General features: G+C 42.2%; 1 protein-coding gene across 4 annotated transcripts in view; it reads right to left on the bottom strand.

Moving 5' to 3' along the window:
* Nucleotides 1-19,175, bottom strand: part of PRTFDC1 (phosphoribosyl transferase domain containing 1) — a 93,013-nt gene that overhangs the window by 11,905 nt on the left and 61,933 nt on the right. For all 4 annotated transcript variants that reach the window (XR_010339546.1, XM_064368589.1, XM_064368592.1 and 1 more), the window contains one exon: nucleotides 10,188-10,253. Coding sequence is in view for 3 of the 4 variants with exons in the window: in XM_064368589.1 (XP_064224659.1) it covers nucleotides 10,188-10,253 (66 nt within the window). In the remaining variant the exon portion in view is untranslated. The remainder of the gene's footprint in view (nucleotides 1-10,187; nucleotides 10,254-19,175) is intronic.

Below are 19,175 nucleotides of genomic sequence, written 5' to 3'. Positions count from 1 at the left end.
AAAATCTTAATTTTATCATGGAAATGTATAAGATTATTTTGTCCATTTTTGAAGCAGCTCATGCCATGGTACCCTCCACTCTAAGAGTCATGCTGCTCGGGAAGTCCCCTTGGTATTTTGAACACGGGTGGCTATGATCTTAACGATCAATTTGCAGCAGTTACTTGGGAGGTGCATTTTTAGTTTGATTGAGGTTTACCATAAGGCCTATAAACCAAACAGAATACTTGGAGAATGTTGTGGTTAATTTAATTTTCTGGCTCACAATCTCTTTTTGTTTCAACTTTATAAAGAAAAACCTTTCTAAAATGTGTTAGTCTGCGTTCCTGCCTAATTAGGTAGAGTGTATGTATTGAATGTAATCAAATATTTTTTTGACAGTACAAAACCTTGCAAAACAATAGAGTCATCGTTGAAAAGATTAGCTTCAATTCTAAGACACAGTGGCAGGTGGGAAGGTCGGGCTTGGATATATACTGATCCTCAGAAACACTGTCAAAATTATTCAAATACATTTTAAAATCAAGGTAATGCAAACACTTGTTTAAAATAGATTGAGGCCAGGCGTGGTGGCTCACACTTGTAATCCCAGCACTTTGGGCCGCCGAGGTGGGCAAATCACTTGAGGTCAGGAGTTTGAGACCAGGCTGGCCAGTATATTGAAACCCTGTCTCTATCAAAAAATACAACAATTAGCTGGGTGTGGTGGTGCATGTCCGTTGCCCTAGCCACTGGGGAGGCTGAGGCAGGAAATTGCTTGAACCTGGGAGGTGAAGGTTGTAGTGAGATGAGATTACACCTCTGCACTTCTGCCTGGGCAACAGAGTGAGACTCCATCTCAAAAAAAAAAAAAAAATCAAACAGATTGAAAGGTTTTTAAAAGAAAAACACCCCTCCCGTCACTTCACCTCTCTTCACTCCCAATTTTGTTTTCCAGAGATAGTCACTTTTAACTCTTTTAGCTGTTTTTCTGGTTACTTCTTAATTTTTATTTTCTGGTTTCCTTTTTCTTATTTTATTTTAATCATGTGGTAATGATTCTCAAAGACTAAAAAATAGATTTAGTAATGTTTCATATAGCTATTTCTGTACTTAAAGACATGTTTAAATCACATCGATTTTTAGGTTGCTTGTTTCTTAAAAAAGGTTTAAGTATAAATGCATATTTTTAAATTTTATTTTTATTTTTTAGAGACAGTATCTCAATCATAGCTCCCTGTAACCTCAAACTCCCAGCCTCAAATGATCCTCCCTCCTTAGCCTCCCAAAGTGATAGGATTACAGGCATGAGCCACTGTGCCCAGCTGTGGATTCATTTTTATTATAGAAAGTGCATATATTTCCTTATATATAAATATATACCTGTCCAAGAAAGTTTGTCCTTTCTATAATATGTAAACATAAACAATTATAGAATGCTTGAAAACAGAAAAGTCTAAACACTTTCTAAAGTTTTGAAACATGCTTAACTCTTTAAAGTATTTAAAAATGTTTCTGTACTGTAAAATAGATTAAAGGTATCATGACATTCTTTATTATGTATAGCTAAAGTATTATAACATCTAACAAAAATGATGATAATGTCTTAACATCATATAAAGCCTACTAGAGATTCAAATTCCCCCAGTTGTCCCTTTCTGCCTGTGGACATCACCAAAGAAACATTGTTAAAGTCTCTCTTCTCCTTGTGGCCATGTCTAAGTCAGAGTCTCCTAAAGAGCCCGAACAACTGAGGAAGCTCTTCACTGGAGGGCTGAGCTTTGAAACAACTGATGAGAGCCCGAGGAGCCATTTTGAGCAATGGGCAATGCTCACAGACTGTGTGATAATGAGAGATCCAAACACCAAGCGCTCCAGGGGCTTTGGGTTCATCATATATGCCACTGCGGAGAAGGTGGATGCAGCCATGAGTGCCAGGCCACACAAGGTGGATGGAAGAGTTGTGGAACCAAAGAGAGCTGTCTCAAGAGAAGATTCTCAAAGACCAGGTGCCCACTTAACTGTGAAAAAAATATTTGAAGTTCTACTGTGGGTAAAATGTTATCAAACAGCATCACAATCTGCAGATAAATCTTTCATAAAAGGAAGTCAATCAAAGCAGCAAACTTCATTGTTGCCTTGATTTAAGAAACTGCTACAGCCACCCCAACCTTCTGAAGCAACCAGCAGCCTGATCAGTCAGCCGCCATCAACATCGTGGCAAGACCCTCCACCAGGAAAAACGATGACTCACTGAAGGCTCAGACGATCATTAGCATTTTCTTAGCAATGAAGCATTTTTTCATTAAGTTATGTATGTTATTTTTTAGACATAATGTTGCGCACTTAGTAGACTATAGTATAGTATAAGCGTAAGTTTTATCTGCACTGAAAAACCAAAAAGTTTATGTGGCTCTCTTTATTGTGGTGATCTGGAACCAAATCCACAATAACTCTGAGATATGGCTGCACCTAAGATTAGCTCAAAGAGCTAGGGAGCCAACACTAATTTATCTTTATATAATCAGTATGTAACATTGAGGCCAGGTGTGGTGGCTTGCACCTGTAATAAGGCAGGCAGATCGCTTGAGGCCAGGAGTTCAAGACCAGCCTAGTCAACATGATGAAACCCCATCTCTACTAAAAATACAAAAATTAACCAGGCATGGTGGCACACGGCTGTAGTCTCAGCTACTTGGGAGGCTGAGGCACAAGAATTGCTTGAACCTGGGAGGCGGAGGTTGCAGTGAGCTGAGATGGTGCCACTGCACTCCAGCCTGGGTGACAGGGTAAGACTTTGTCTCAAAAAAACAAAACAAAACAAACAAAAATAACGTGGAGACTGGCATCTAGTAGGTGCTCAAGAAATACCTGTGTAGTGAATCAACAATTTTGACTGCCCTTCTTTCACTTACTCTAGTTCATTGTACTGCTGATTCATCCCCTCCATCTTTCCTTAACAGTCTGCAATTCCTCCTTAACCAAGCTATCGTCAGTGTCTATCGCTTTTCATTTTGCGCTAAGCAATTTCCTAAAATTCACATTTTTTGAGTAGGCAACTTCTCTTTTCAGTACACGCTGTGCCTCCTAAACACTTCCAATCTGATAACTCTAATCACTGCATCTGAGATGTTTGCCAGTTACTGTCTTAGTCATCACCTCACACCTAGCTCATTTCCTCCCAGAAAGCCAGTAAAATCTGCAGCCTGGGAGCTTCAGGCAAAAACTCTGTGAAGAATCTCTGCAGTGTGCTTTCTTTGCTATTGCACGATTCTGATCAAAGCTAATCACAGCGGTTTCCTAACAAAAAGAAAAAGGAAGAAAGAAGAAAGGAGGAAAGAATTGCACAAATTTACATGATATTCTTAAATGAGTTATTCCGACTTCTAGCATTTTAGAGCACACAGTGATTTGTGCCCCACACTGACTCATCTGCAGCAGTGTAGTTTGGTGGCCGTGGTCACACTAATCAAGAGCAATGGCAGCAGTGACATTGAGCTGCATCGTGGATGTGGAGCATGAGTAGGAATGTGAATAGAAACCCCGTGGAGAAGGGAATGTAGTTTTGTGAATTTTTTGATAATTCACAAAATTTCCAGAGTCATCAGTCAGTGGGTATTTCCATTATCGTTCTCAGCTTAGTCAGATGCAATAAAAAAAAGAATGATTTAAACAGTTAAGGCAGCCAAGGGGGAACTTTTGGCAGGTTCCGATGCTTCATTCTGGCATTTAATTAGAATCTTAGGCCAGGCGTGGTGGTTCGTTACTGTAATCCCAGCACTTTGGGAGGCTGAGGCGGTGGATCACTTGAGGTCAGGAGTTCGAGATCAGCCTGACCAACATGATGAAACACCCTCTCTACTAAAACACAAAAATTAGCTGGATGTGGTGGTGTGCGCCTGTAATCCCAGCAACTTGGGAGGCTGAGGCAGGAGAATCACTTGAACCTGGGAGGCAGAGGTTGCAGTGAGCGGAGACTGCACCACTGTACTCCAGCCCGGGCGACAGAACGAGATTCTGTCTCAAAAAACAAACAAAAACAAAACCCAAAATTATTTGATGGTGGGTTTGGGGGTCATGTCTCCCACAATCTTGGGCTTAACCTGCACACTCTGTTTTCATGTTGGCAGATTTGAGCCTGTTTCCATGCATTTTGTTTTATCCCACCCTTTCAGAGGTTTCTCTTGAATATGAATGAAATCTTGCTTTAATAGATAAACACATTTTATGAAGTGCCAGTATTAAATCAACTTTCAAAAAAAAAAATCAGCCAGAGAATACATTGTATAGACAGCTTAAAAACCGAATAAAATTCTTTTAATATTTTAAAGAGGCCATTTAACTTAATCATTGAGGGCTCCCTTTATTCAACAGCAATGACCTATTTAGAACCATGACTCAGACTGCCTCCCTTGTGAGCCTCCTTTCCTTGGAAGAAAAGAGAGCGAGAGAGAGGAGAGAGAGAGAGAAAAGAAGAGAGAGAAAGGAATTTAAAAAAGCAAAAAAAAAAAAAAAGAGAGAAAGGAAGAGAGAAGAAAGAGAGAGAACAAAAAAAGAAAGCAAAAAGACAGGAAAAGAGAAAGGAGTTTCTCAGGGTTCAAAGTAAAAAGGGAGAAAGAAATGGAAGAAAGAAAGAAAAAGAAAGCCAGAGGTCAGGGGGTTAGGGAGGCATGGGTGGTTGTCTAGAGTCTCCTTTTTTCTAAATATTTCAATCCCATGTCTTCAAGGGCTCCAGAAGTATTATACAGTGATGGGTTCACAGTGAGTTATGGGTTCATAGTGCCCCTAACTCACAGCGTGACAAGATTATGTAGGTGAGCTATTTCCCCATGTTTTATAGAGTTCTTTCATACACAAATTTAATTTAAAAAAAAATCCTTCTAGCCCTCCCTCCTTCATTTAACTTTGTCAGGGCTCCTTTTGATACCACGATTCCTTCTCTTCCATCCTTACTTCGCTCCTGTAGTTGAAGTGCTCCTGCAGCCTCTGCCAACCCCAACTCCAAACTGCTTTCTCCCCTCTTTCAGCCATTCTTCCCTCTTGTCAGTTTCATTTTCCTAAAACACAGCTCCATGATGTCATCTCTGCTCAAATACTTTTGTGTCTCTTGTTTGCTTTGCCGAGCAAGTTCAACTCTTCTTTGGGACTTTGAATGTGTTCTACACACCAAACCCTGTGTTTTCGGGTCTTTTTTTTTTTTGCTTACTACTTATCCGTTTTTGATGAATTTCCTTCAGGTATGCTGGTCCACTCCTGCCCAGTGATCCTATTCTTTTCTCAATTACCCCATTCCGTGTTTTTATTTTTATTAAGTATTATTCTTATTGTAGGCTTTGTGGGATTTTCTTCGAAGCCTTCAGCTATTTATGGAGGATTAGGGCAATTTTTAGTGGGAGAGTAGGTTGCAGTATCATATTAAATTTTGGTGGGGTTTTTGTAGGTTTAATTTTTTTTTGAGACAGGAACTTGCTCTGTCGCTCAGACTGGAGTGCAGTGGCATGATCTCGGCTCACTGCAACCGCTGCCTCCCAGGTTCACGCGATTCTACTGCCTCAGCTGGGACTACAGGTGTGTGCTATCATGTCTGGCTAATTTTTGTATTTTTAGTAGAGACTGGGTCTTGCCATGGTGACCAGGCTGGTCTCAAACTTCTGACTTCAAGTGATCTGCCCACCTCGGCCCCCAAAGTGCTGGGATTACAGGCGTGAGCTACTGTGCCTGGCTGGCTTAATGGTTTTTAAATTTATTTGGAGGGAGTGATGGTTGTTTTGGGGTACATGATGGCGATAGCTACTGAGGAGTACCCTGAGGCTTGGGGGTCAAGTGTTGCCATTTGGGGTGCCCTTCCCCATCTTCTCTGTTAATCACAAACCTTCCTATTCCAAGTTAAAGCTCACCCTCCCCTTTCAAAGATGATCTGAATCCTAAGGAATCCTTCATTCTTTGGATTTCTTTAAACCCAAGGAAAGAGTCTTGTGTGGAAAGACCCATGGGGCTCTTCTTAAAGTGCCAAGCATTAAACAAGAGAAAGTATGTTGCTGGGAACAAATTCCTGGCAGAATAATAACATGATAATAAGTGTATTTTAAATGTAAGTTTATTGAATGACTGACAAATTGTATTATGACCACAGGAGAAAGGAGAAGTCACTGCGGCCTCAGCCTCCTAAGCCCCAGCGATCCTCCCACCTCAGCTTCCTGAGTAGCTGGGACTACAGGCTACACCACCGTGCCTGGCTACATTTTAAATTTCTTTTGTAGAGACGCAGTTTCACTACGTTGCCCAGTCTGGTTTCAAACTCCTGGCCTCAACAATTCTTTCATCCGGTGCAGATATTTATTGCAGTTTCAGCCTTTCTTCTACACCCATTAAAACAAGCACCCACTAACTGTTGGGTGCCTTTTCCCTTCGCTTTGTTTTCCAGCTAGTGTATAGTCTTCATGATGGAAAGATTTTGGAGAGCCTCTAAAATTTATTTGTAAAATCTTGCCAATTCTTATTTTTAAAATTTTATTTTTTCATTGATACAAAATGTTGTCTGTATTTATGGAGTGCCTGTGAATGTTCGTTACATGCACAGAATGTATAATAAGCAGGTCAGGGCATTTGGGGTAGCCATTGCCTTGACTGTCTATCATTTCTATGTGTTGGGAACATTTCAAGTCCTCTCTTCTACATACTTTGAAATATACAACACACTGTTGCTAACCATAGTCACCTTACATTGCCATTGAATACTGGAGCTTATTCGTTCTATCTAACTTAATTGATAACGTTTCATGGAGAGGCTGAATGAAGAATAAGTGAACAGGGTGGGCCATGTGAAGGCCTTTATCTTTTTATTTTTTTTTTTACCTTGTTCATGTCTTGTATTTTATTTCTTATGAAAATGGCTACCCAAAGAAGTCATTGTAGTAGCGTACTATTTTTTTTTTTTTTGGTGGTGGGGAGGGAGTCTGGCTCTGTTGCCCAGGCTGGAGTGCAGTGGCGCAATCTTGGCTCACTGCAATCTCCACCTCCTGGCCTCAAGCAATACTCCTGCCTCAGCCTCCCAAGCAGCTGGGACTACAGGTACGCACCACCACATCCAGCTAATTTTTTGTAGTTTTAGCAGAGACAGGGTTTTACTATGTTAGCCAGGATGATCTCGACCTTCTGACATGGTGATCCGCCCACCTCGACCTCCCAAAGTGCTGGGATTACAGGCGTGAGCCACTGTGCCCGGCCGAGCTGCCTATTATTTTAAGGCAGAAACTATAACTTAAATGCTAACAGACTCGCTCTATAAGACAGAAAACCCTCCCCCAGGGCTGTAATGGGCATTCAAGTTTCCTAAACCCAGTAACAACTGATCATTTTTATTACCTATTGAATAGAAACAAATGGATTTTAACAGTGCCCCTATAGCTGAAAAACTCCACAAACAATACATTGTCTCTACCTACAGGATCTGTTGACGCATGCCAGAAGTAGCTTCTGAAACACTTACAGTTGTGATGTTCAAACTGGGCTCTGGCTACTTCTGGTGGTTACTTGGTGTTATGCCAAGGCGTATTGGCCTTTATCTTTTTAAGGAAAAGGAAATTTTAATAGCTAAGTGATTTTTTTATTCACTCTTCCACCTCAGCTGTATTGCATTCACTTCCTCAGTCCCCCTGAATCTCTTTTTTTTTTCTTTTGAGACAGAGTTTCACCCTTGTTACCCAGGCTCTAGTGCAATGGCATGATCTCGGCTCACCACAACCTCCACCTCCTGGGTTCAAGCGATTCTCCTGCCTCAGCCTCCTGAGTAGCTGGGACTATAGGCATGCACCACCATGCCCAGCTAATTTTGTATTTTTAGTAGAGATGGGGTTTCTCCATGTTCATCGGGCTGGTCTCGAACTCCCGACCTCAGGTAAGTTTGGCCCACCTTGGCCCACCTCGGCCTCCCAAAGTTCTGGGATTACAGGCATGAGCCACCGCACCCAGCCTCCCCTTGAATCTCTTGTAAGGAAGCCCTCCTGCCTCAACAAAGAAGGTGCTCCTCCCTCACTCAGCACCTTTCTTGCCCACCTCTCAACTTAACCAGCTGGCAGGTGTGTCCTTGGGTGTGACCACGTGGGCTTATGTTTACCTTTTCCCTCTGCTTTGTCTTCCCTTCCCCAAAATTAATCAAGGACTTCTTTCTAATTTCTAAATAAGAGGATTGTCCACTTGTTCAGTCACCAAATATTTATTCCCATTTGTTATGGACCAGGCAGTGTCTCTGCCCACTTGATGCTGACTTCCTGGTCAGGGAGACAGGCAAATAAAAAATCAGCCCTAAGGTAAACACTGCAACTTGGGGAAAGGGCTCTAGTGGAAATAAGGTATAATATAAAGATTTTTTTAATTTTAAAATAATTTTTTTTTTAAGAGACAGAGTCTTGTTCTGTCGCCCAGGCTGGAGTACAGTGGTGCTATCATAGCTCACTGCAGCCTTAACTCTGGGACTCAAGTAATCCTCCCTCCTCAGCCTCCCACGTAGCTGGGGTTTATTTTTGTATTTTTAGTGGAGACAGGGTTTCGCCACATTGGCCTGGCAGGTCTTGAACTCCTGACCTCAAATGATCTACCCGCCTCGGCCTCTGAAAATGCTGGGATTACAGGCATGAGCCACCGTGCTTGGCTGTCTATGTGCAAATTTCTTCTTGGCATTCATTTGAGAATCTTAGAGTTGTCACTTTGACAGTCTCCATAGCAAAAGCGCAAGTAAGCTATTTCTTTTGTGAAATAAACCTGTAAGTCATGTCCTACAATAAGATGCTAAAATGACATATTATTTAAACACCACCCCAGGGTCGATAAAATTTATGAATTTCTGGAAATTACTTTGAGTATTTTAGCTTTCTAGGATGTTGTTTATGCACCAATGTAACGGTAACATCAAATGATGGCTTAGTGATGCATTAAGACCAGCAAGTTATTTCTGATTTTTATGGAACACGATTTACTGCTAGACAGCCGTTTAATTCTGAAGACAGTCTACTGTGCTGTCTTCAGAGTAGAGGAGAGTATGCTGTTTTGTAGTCAGAGTCCGAGGCGGGTGGATCACTTGAGGTCAGGAGTTTGAGACCACCCTGGTCAACATGGTGAAACCCCATCTCTACTAAAAATACAAAAATTAGCCAGGCATGGTGGTGCACACTTATAATCCCAGCTACTCAGGAGGCTGAGGCAGGGGAATCTTTTGAAACCGGAGGTGGAGGTTGCAGTGAGCTGAGATTGCACCACTGCACTCCAGACCGGGGAGAGAGCAAGACTCTGTCTCAAAAAAAAGAAGAGTCCTTGGGGCTCTGTAATGATCCTAAGATTATTCCACATATTTTTATTAAATGTGGCTGCTATTCCTTTTCCCTACCCGGGCATTGCATAACAATAACAACCACAAGAATGAGAGATTAAGCTTGTGTAATAGACTGATCCATTTTACTTAGAAAGCCGAAGCTATTCAGGGATAAGACATACAAGCTAGGTCAGTACAGCTGAACCAAAACAAATTCCAGATTGCTGTTATTCACAGCAAACTTGCATTTCAAGTAACATTCCACAAACATCATATCCGTTAGGAAACAACCCATCTTTCCAGTTTATTTATGTCAGAATCTAAACAGTCTTTTCACTTAATTATTAAGCACTGGCAGATTCGGAACTCCCAGTTAAAACTGGAGGTGTTCTTCCTATTATCTAATAGTTTACGTTCTTCCTAATAGAAAAAAAAAAAGGCAAACTGCTGAAATGCACTCTTAAGAAGTCATTTTCTCTTCCCTCCCCAAATTTTGTACATTTCAATGAACCTGTTTAAATGTCTTACTGGAGTGCCTAGGTGCGGAGGAGGGATGAGAGAAAAAAGGCATAAATAAATAAAGGAGAAAGCTTCCTTTTCAGACGGTGCCTGGAAAGATGAGTAGAAAAGGATTAGAACAAGGTGGGCAAAGGGGTTTTGCTGTCTGAAATAACATTGGAAGGAAGCGTGGAGAAGAAAGATTTGGTCTGCGTGGTGTCTTGGAAGCATTCTAAAAAGAGCGTTTTAGAAAGGGGAGATCATTAAAAGGATTCACACAGCCATCTGTATGAATTGGAAAACCCGGGAGAGTGTCTGAAATGTTCTGTGAGTGCTGACCTGAAATGCAGGTCACCAATGCCCCCAGACATCATGCGGCCTGAGCACAGTTACATTAACAAACCTTTCCAGCCAGTGTTGAAAGATCATCGCCTCCGATTATCTGCATCTCACCCATGGATTGGTCATTCTGCAAAAAAGGAGAAAAAAACAGGGAGATGATTTTACCGCACAAGAAAATCTTTAAAGTACGTTTTCCTGTCTACCCAGTTAGTGGCCGGAATGTGCCTTACAAATATAGCACAAATAGCTAATAGGGATTCATGGTTGCCTATGGTTACCAAGAGCCATGCTCCTGCTTCTGCCCTTGAGACAAAGCTTTGTAATGGCTGGCGGGGAGAGGCTGGGTGTGCAGCGGGAGTGGGAGAGTGGAGAGAGGACAGACAAACCTAACATGAAGCAAAACGCTCTGGAAGGTGCCTGAGCCTCTCCTGGAGCAGAGAGAATTGGAGAAGGCAGAAATATGGAGCCCTAGGGGTGGGCCAAGTATGTCAGCTTTGCCAGCAAGCCCTGACTATAGGCCTGCAGTGGAGAACAGTCAGATTCTGCTTCCCCAAGAGCCTGGAGGCCTCCTCTACTCCCCACCAGTGGAGACCCAGCCCTTCATCTGACATCCAGGGCAATTGGAACAGGCCATGAATTAAGAAGTGTTGCACTTAGACCTTCTGACAGGAATGATGAGGCCCCAGTCAGTTTCTGCAGTCCTAGGAATATGACGCTCAGAACTGTATATACATATATACAAATATATACATACAATATATATATATATATAATATATATGCACGTGTGTGTGTGTGTGTATACATACATATATATATACATATTTTTTTGAGACAGGGTCTCACTGTCACCCAGGCTGGAGTACAGTGGTGTGCTCACAGCTCATTGCAGCCTCCACTCCCAGGCTCAAGCAATCCTCCAGCCTCGGCTTCCCAAGTAGCTGAGACTACAGACAGGCACATGCCATAATGCCTGTCTGATTTTTTTCTTAGTTAATTTTTCTTTTTAGTAGAGAAAAGGTCTTGCTATGTTGTCCAGACTGGTCTTGAACTCCCGAGTCCAAATGATCCTCCTGTCTCAGCCTCCCAGAGTGCTGGGATTACAGGGATGCGCCACCATGCCTGGCCTCAGAACCATATTTAGAAGACTTTTCATTCTAATCCTGTTAGAGTTTATGATGATACACTTTCATGATGTTTATATACGGCATATTATCCTGTCCTAATGAAACCTCACAAAACAAACAAACAAACAAAATGCATTGTTACAAAGTGACCATCGTAATAGAGTGGCACAGAGGCGAAACAAGAAAGAGAACCAGCCACTTGTCTCCCAGCCTCATTACAGCCCCACGTTAAAGGAACCAAAGCTGATGTATTCAGGCAGTCTGCTTCATGACCAAGCAAGAATGCCGTGATGTTGCAATCCCTTGATTCTAACAATAACCTTGGGAAGAAAAAGACAATATAGGCACCATATGTGCTACGTGCTGAACTAGGAAACGTCTTTAGTTACTGCTGTGGACAGCTGTCACTTTTGCTAGCTCAGCACCTTCCTCCTTTATCCCGGCAAAGAGGCCCTCCCTCTTCCTGGGGGGAGTCCATTTCGCACAGTTCAGGTAGGGCCAGGCCTTCGCAGTGCAGGCCAACCAGCTGGGCCTGAAGCTATAGCCAACCTCAGACCTTCCAGCTACTCAAGCCAATTCCCTTAGGAATTTTCTTGGGTTGTTTTGAATTGGACTCTCACTTATAACTGAGTCTCTATCTAGAGGTACAATTACTTTGTTATGGAGTTGGTCATCTGGGAAGGGAAAAAACAGCCAATCCACCAGTAGGACAATTTTGCCAATGAGAAACTTTTTGTCTTTTTACCTTGCTGCTCAAATGAAAAAAAAGACCTTAACATTTTTAACTTTTTTTTTTTTAAGAGACAGGGTCTCACTTTGCTGTCCAGGCTGGAGAGCAGTGGTGAAATCATAGTTTACTGCTGCCTCAAACTCCTGGGCTCAAGTGATACTCCTGACTCAACCTCCCAAGTAGCTGGGACTACAGGTGTGCGCCACTATGCCTGGCAAAGTATTTTTTTTACTTCTGCTTGGTAAAGCATTCACTCCTTACCGTGGATGGTTGGAGGGAGCACAGGTAGGCAAGGAGAGAGGCTTCACACACTAGCTCATCCTGAAAATGACCTACCAAGTTAGATAAACCCAGTAATTTTCTTCTGATGGGAACTGATGTCAAAAGGAGAAAAATCAAAGGATATTCAGAATTTACAGATTTTTTCTGTTTTTGTACATGTATCATCAGATATTCACAAGTAGTCATGACAGTGGGTAAGGACTTGTCAAAAATGTCAAAGGAGAAAGTTTTCTTGTCACTGCTAGAGGTGCTGAGATCAAGGAATTAGCATAGGAAGAATTTCTGCACATTAGACTTAAATATGTTGTTAATAGCAGCAGGAAAAATAAAACTTCACCACTCCCAGGCGACTGGGTTGTACAGAATTGAATACAACTACTAAACCACAAAGTTTAATGTAACCAATGAGATTTATACTCTGCCAGATCAGCGTAAATTTCACAATAATTCTACTATTATCGTCTTCATTCTATTGATTAAAACCAAAAAACATCAGAAAACTAAATGTGCTGAAAGTCATAAAGTATGCTGCCAAGCAAGTGTTACTTAAGAAAGTCTTACTTCTTCCAAGTGTATAAACTTTTTTTTGTTTTTAATTGACCAAAAATTACCATATATATTTGATATGGTTAGGCTGTGTCCCCACCCAAATATCATCTTGAACCTCAGTTCTCATAATCCCCACCTGTTGTGGGAAACAACCCAGTGGGAGGTAACTGAATCATGGGGAAAGTTACCTTCAGCCTGTTCTTGTAATAATGAGTGAGGTCTCACGAGATCTGATGGTTTTATTAGGGGGTTTTTCCCCAACTTCGCTCTGCACTTCTCCTTCCTGCCATCGTGTGAAGAAGGACATGTTTGCCTCCCCTTCCACCATGATTGATTTTAAGTTTCCTGAGCCTTTCCTAGCCCTGTGGAACTGTGAATCAATTAAGGCTCTTTCCTTTATAAATTACCCAGTCTCTGGTACGTGTCATTATTAGCAGTGTGAAAATGGACTAATACAATATTTATGGGGTACAATGCGATGTTATGATACATTTTTACATTCTAGAATGATCAGATAAGGCTAATCAGCATATCCATCACTTCAGATTTTTATCATTTATTGTGTTTAGAACATTTAAAATCCTTTTTCAGCTATTTTGAAATATACATTATTATTAATTATAGTCTCTGTGCTGTGCAATAGAACAACAGAACTTATTCCTCCTATCTACCTGTAACTTTGCACCCATTGACCAACCTCTCCCTTGTCCCCATTCTCCCCTGCTGCCCCCAGCCTCTGGTAAGCACTATTCTATTTCCTACTTCTATGAGTTCAACTTTTTTATATAAGTGCAATTATATGGTATTTATCACTCTGTGCCTGGCTTATTTCACACTCAGCATAATGTTCTCTCAGTTCATTCATGTATATACATGTTTTTAATATTAGATTTGCCCTTAGTTCATCTGGAATTTATATCTTCCAAGTGTGTATATTGTCAATGTTTCCAATATCATTTATTGAATTATTATTTTTCCCTACTGGTTTGAGACATCATTTTGATCATATCTTTATTCTTAAATGTAAGGGTCAATTTCTATATTTTTCTAATATATGATGTCTACTTCAACATTAATTAATCTAACATGTCCAATTAATTAATCTAATCTATCTATTCCAACACCCAAATCATATTGCTATAATCATAGTTGTTGCTTTTTTCTTCTTCTTCTTTTTTTTTTTAAAAAAACAGGGTCTTGCTCTGTCACCCAGGCTGGAGTGCAGTGATGTGATCACAGCTTATTGCACCCTTGAACTCCTGGCTGCCAGCGATCCTCCTGCCTTGGCCTCCCAAAGTGCTAGGATTACAGGTGTGAGCCACCATGCCTGGACTTATCATAGCTTTTTAATATGTTTTAATATTTGGTAGGGCAAGTCTACTTTTCATTTCTTTTTAAAAATTGTCTTGGGGCCGAGGGTGGTGACTTGTGCCTGCAGAGGCAGGCAATTTTTGTTTCTTTTGATAGAAATATTGGTCTCGCTATGTTGCCCAGGCTAGTCTCAAACTCCCAGGCTCAAGCACTCCTCCCGCCTCAGCCTCCAAATTTCTTTTTCATCTTTCCCCCAACCCTCGACCCTGACTCAGTCCCCCAGGAAATGGCTACTCCTCAGTCCTCCACTGGTACACAGGAGTCTAGAGTTCCCCAGGTTTAAACACTCCAGAAAAATAAGCCCTTTATTTCCCACTGGGATGGTGAAGATTAACTTAGAGGTTCAGCTTCTCCAGTCAAAGGCTTTCAACCAACCTTGTCGTTTTGATTCCATTCCTTCCTTACTCCACATTCTAAGAACCTAATCCTGAACGTTTCAGGAATTTATGGCACAACCCCCCTACTTCTCATTGATATTCCCCTCCCCAGGCATTTTGATGTTCACTTTCTCTATTCGGCTCAGTCAGTGCCCTTCTTTAATCAGGCATGTACCACCATGCCCGGTGAATTTTTTTTTTTTTTTCAGTAGAGATTGGGTCTCACTATGTTGCTCAAGCTGGTCTCAAACTCCTAGGCTACAGTGATCCTCCAGCCTCAGCCTCCCCAGTTGCTGGGATTGTAGGTGTGAACCATCCCACGAGGCCTAACCATGATAATTTTTTTTTCTTTTTGAGACGGAGTTTCGCTCTTGTTACCCAGGCTGGAGTGCAATGGCATGATCTCAGCTCACTGCAACCTCTGCCTCCTGGGTTCAAGCACTTCTGCCTCAGCCTCCCGAGTAGCTGGGACTACAGGCGCGCACCACCATGCCCAGCTAATTTTTTTTGTATTTTTAGTAGAGATGGGGTTTCACTTTGTTGACCAGGATGGTCTCGATCTCTTGACCTCGTGATCCACCCACCTCGGCCTCCCAAAGTGCTGGGATTATAGGCGTGAGCCACCGCGCCCGGCCCATGATAATTTTTAATGGTTCAAAGTCATCCTATATTTCTTGAGTTGATGTTTGTGTGTTTTTAATGAATGTCACTGGTTTGAAGATAGATGAGCAATCCCAAATAAAATAGTATAAGTAAGATTGGTCCATTGTTTTATTTTCTTTTGCTACCTTTGTGTATTTTTAAAGCAAAGTTATGCTACCTTCGGGTAATAAGTTGGTTTTTCTATGTGCTAGAAGATTCTGTATATAAATGGATTTAGCTGTTTTGCTAAGGTTCAGTAAAGCTCAGAATAAGTTTTATTTTATTATTATTTTTTTACTTTTGAGACAGAGTCTTGCTCTGTTGCATAGGCTGGAGTGCAGTGACAGGATCTTGGCTCACTGCAACCTCCACCTCCTGGGTTCAGGTGATTCTCTCACTTCACCCTCCTGAGTAGCTGGGATTACAGGCGTGCACCACCATGACGGAGAAATTTTTGTACTTTTAGTAGAGACAAGGTTTCGCCATGTTGGCCAGGCTGGTCTCGAACTCCTGACCTCAAGTGATCTGCCTGCCTCAGCCTCCCAAAGTGCTGGGATTACAGGCTTGAGCCACTGTGCCTGGCCAGAATAGGTATTATTTCATGTCCAATTTGCAAATGAAGAAACAGAGACAATAAGAGTGTAAGAAGCTTTCACAAAGAGGGCTGGGCATGTTGGCTAACACCTGTAATCCCAGCACTTTGGGAGGCTGAGGCGGGCGGATCATTTGAGGTCGAGAGTTCAAGACCAGCCTGGCCAACATGGTGAAACCCCGTCTCTTCTAAAAATACAAAAAGTAGCCAGGCATGGTGGCACGTGCCTGCAATTCCAGCTACTTGGGAGGCTGAGGTGGTAGAACCGCTTGAATCTGGGAAGTGGGGGTTGTAGGGAGCCAAGATTGCACCACTGCACTTCAGCCTGGGTGACAGAGCAAGACACCGTCTCAAAAAAAAAAAAAAAAGAAAGAAACTTTCCAAAGAGGTGCTGCTTGTAAGTGAACAAGCCCAGTTCAATCCTAGATTCGCCTGAATCCAAAGCATTCTGGTGTAACCCCTGCCCCTCCCCAGTATTCCTGGGGGAAAGAAGCACACAGTAGGTGCTCCCCAGAGAGAAACACCAAGGGGTGTAGGGTCTGGCTGCATCAGTGAAGTCAGAGGCATAAGCTGAAATGGCAGGGACAAATCAACATCTCGATAGGAATGCTGGTGGCAGAGGATGTGTAGATTTATTTAAATACAAAGGGAAACCTCTGACCTTTAGTCAGGCATCTTTGGAAGAACTATTTTGGAAGTTACTAGCTTAGGTGACCTGGTCTCTAGGTACTCCACAGAGCATGCCCAGATGGCGCAGTAGGGAGACGATTCCTCACCAAACAGACAATTTGGACAGCTTTGAGAATGTTCAGGAAAAATCTGAGGAAGAATAGATATCCTGAATAGCCTGTCCTTTTGAGGAACCAGAAGAGGAAAAGTAAACAAATAAACAAGAGAACTACCCTCTAAGCCATTCAAGAGTTAGAGTGCAACTTACTTCAAAATCTCTACACAAAGGCTGTCTCAATATTCACTGCCCCGACAGAGGCTTTAACTTTGCTTTTCCCCTTTTTTCATCCTAATCCTTCCTCTCAGCTATTCTCCTGTGTTCAGTGAGTTCATTGATACTCTATCAAATGGATAGAGAAGCAAAACCGAGTCAGAAACATTTCATTATAAGAAGATTTAATGATCGAGCTAGAGAGCTCCTAATTAAAATGTTGCAAATGGCTCCAAATGAATTTTTTTTTTTAACTCTGAGCATTTTGATAACAGCTCAGATAATCAGGACAGCTGAATTGATTCCAGCATTCCTAACTTTCCAATCAGTGGTTGATGGGAGATGTGACTTGTAATTGGGTCCCTCAGTCTTTGAAGCTGCGTGGAGCCAAAGTGGAAGGTGACGCACAACTGGGGTCAGTGAGGCTCTCGCGCCTGTCCCTTGCTTCCAGCAGAGCAACTCTACTTGTCTGGTTGTGTGTGTGTATATATATACACACACACACACACACACACACACACACAACTTGTCTTTATACATATACATATACATATACATATACACACATATATATATACAACCAGACAAGTAGAGCTGGCATGATCTTGGGTCACCCACAACCTCTGTCCTGGGATCAAGTGATTCTCCTGCCATAGCCTCCCAAGTAGTTGGGATTACAGGTGCGCGCCACCATGCCCAGCTGATTTTTGTATTTTTAGTAGAGATGGGGTTTCGCCATGTCAGCCAGGCTGGTATCAAATTCCTGAGCTCAGATGATCCATCTGCCTCGGCCTCCCAAAGTGTTGGGATTACAGGCGTGAGCCACGATGTCTGGACGTATTTATGAATTCTAAAGAAGACACTGGGGAGGAAATGTTCTGCTACCAAAAAACCTAGTTTTAAAACGATTAGGTTGGTGCAGAAGTAACTGTGGTTTTTGCCTTTTTTCAAATGGCAAGAACCGCAATTACTTTTGCACCAACCTAATATTATGTTAATGTTTTTATCCCTTGAAATTGACTTACCTTCTTCTCAGTTTGCTGTTTATTTCAATACCCATTTGCTGCTAATATTGTTTTTGTGGAGAACTCACGCTTGCACTCTCTGTGGAGTGAGAAGGGAGAAGGGAGAATGTGGAGACCAAGCGAACAGGCAGCTGGTGTCCCACAAATTCAGGGACCAGGCTGCCTGGGTTCCGGCCACAAATCCGCTTTTGGTCACTGACTTTGAGGAAGTTACCTAACCTTTCCTCGCTTCGGTTTCCCTATGCATAAAAAGAGGATATTCAGAGTTCCTACTTCATAGGAGCACAGGGAGGATTAAACGAATTTGTACACATTAAACACTTAGAAAAGTGCCTGGCATTTATAATAAATAGTACATAAAGTATGCTCTATCTTCTTGACATTGCCTTTAGTAATTTTTCTTTTCTTTTCTTTTCTTTTTTTTTTTTTTGGGACAGAATCTTGCGCTGCTGCCCAGGCTGGAGTGCATTGGCATGAACTCAGCTCACTGCAACCTCTGCCTCCTGGGTTCAAGTGATTCTCCTGCCTCAGCCTCCCAAGTAGCTGGGATTACAGGCTACTAAGCCCAGCTAAATTTTTTTATTTTTTATTATTTTTAGTAGAGATAAGGTTTCACCATGTCTTTAGTCTTGCCTTTATTCTTAAGAAACATACACATCTGTGTGAATCTCCTGACACTGGTTTTGTGATTTATTCTTTGTTCATTCACATAGCAGATAACACATACATGTAAGCCATGTGCTCTGTGGTTAGGGTTTACTGAGGTGGACTGACCCATGAGGCACATGGTTAAGAAGGACTGCTATCTCTCCAGTGCCGGTACTCATGTGTGTTTCTTTGGGGTTTCTCAGTTCCCATGCTACAGCATCTGACGTCTACACTGAGCCATTGCATGGGCAGAATTTCCATCATTCCACTTTGCTGTTTTCTCCCTTCTTTCCTTCCTTCCTTCCTTCCTTCCTTCCCTCCCTCCTTCCTTCCTTCCCTCCCTCCCTCCTTCCTTCCTTCCTTCTTTTCTTCCTTCCTTCCTTCTTTCTTTCCTTCCCTCCCTCCTTCCTTCCCTCCCTCCCTCCCTCCCTCCTTCCTTCCTTCCTTCCTTCTTTCCTTCCTTCCTTCCTTCCCTCCCTCCCTCCTTCCTTCCCTCCCTCCCTCCTTCCTTCCTTCCTTCTTTCTGAGACAGAGCCTCACCCTGTCACCCAGGTAGGAAAGCAGTAGTGCATCATAGCTTACTGCAGCCTCAAACTCTTGGGCTCAAGCAATCTCCCATTTCAGCCTCCCAAGTAACTGGGACTACAGATGTGCACCACCACATCTAGCTAATTTTATTATTATTTTTAGAGATGGGGTCTTACTATGTTGCCCAGGCTGGTCTCAAATTCCTGGCCTCAAGTGATCCTCCTGCCTTGGCCTCCCAA

The sequence above is a fragment of the Aotus nancymaae genome, unplaced genomic scaffold (assembly GCF_030222135.1).
Source record: "Aotus nancymaae isolate 86718 unplaced genomic scaffold, 86718_ANA_hifiasm-v0.15.2.pri h1tg000077l, whole genome shotgun sequence".
In the NCBI taxonomy this organism is placed as follows: Eukaryota; Metazoa; Chordata; class Mammalia; order Primates; family Aotidae; genus Aotus; species Aotus nancymaae.
The sequence above is the reverse complement of the archived record's forward strand: the minus strand, read 5'-3'. Positions and strand labels throughout refer to the sequence as shown.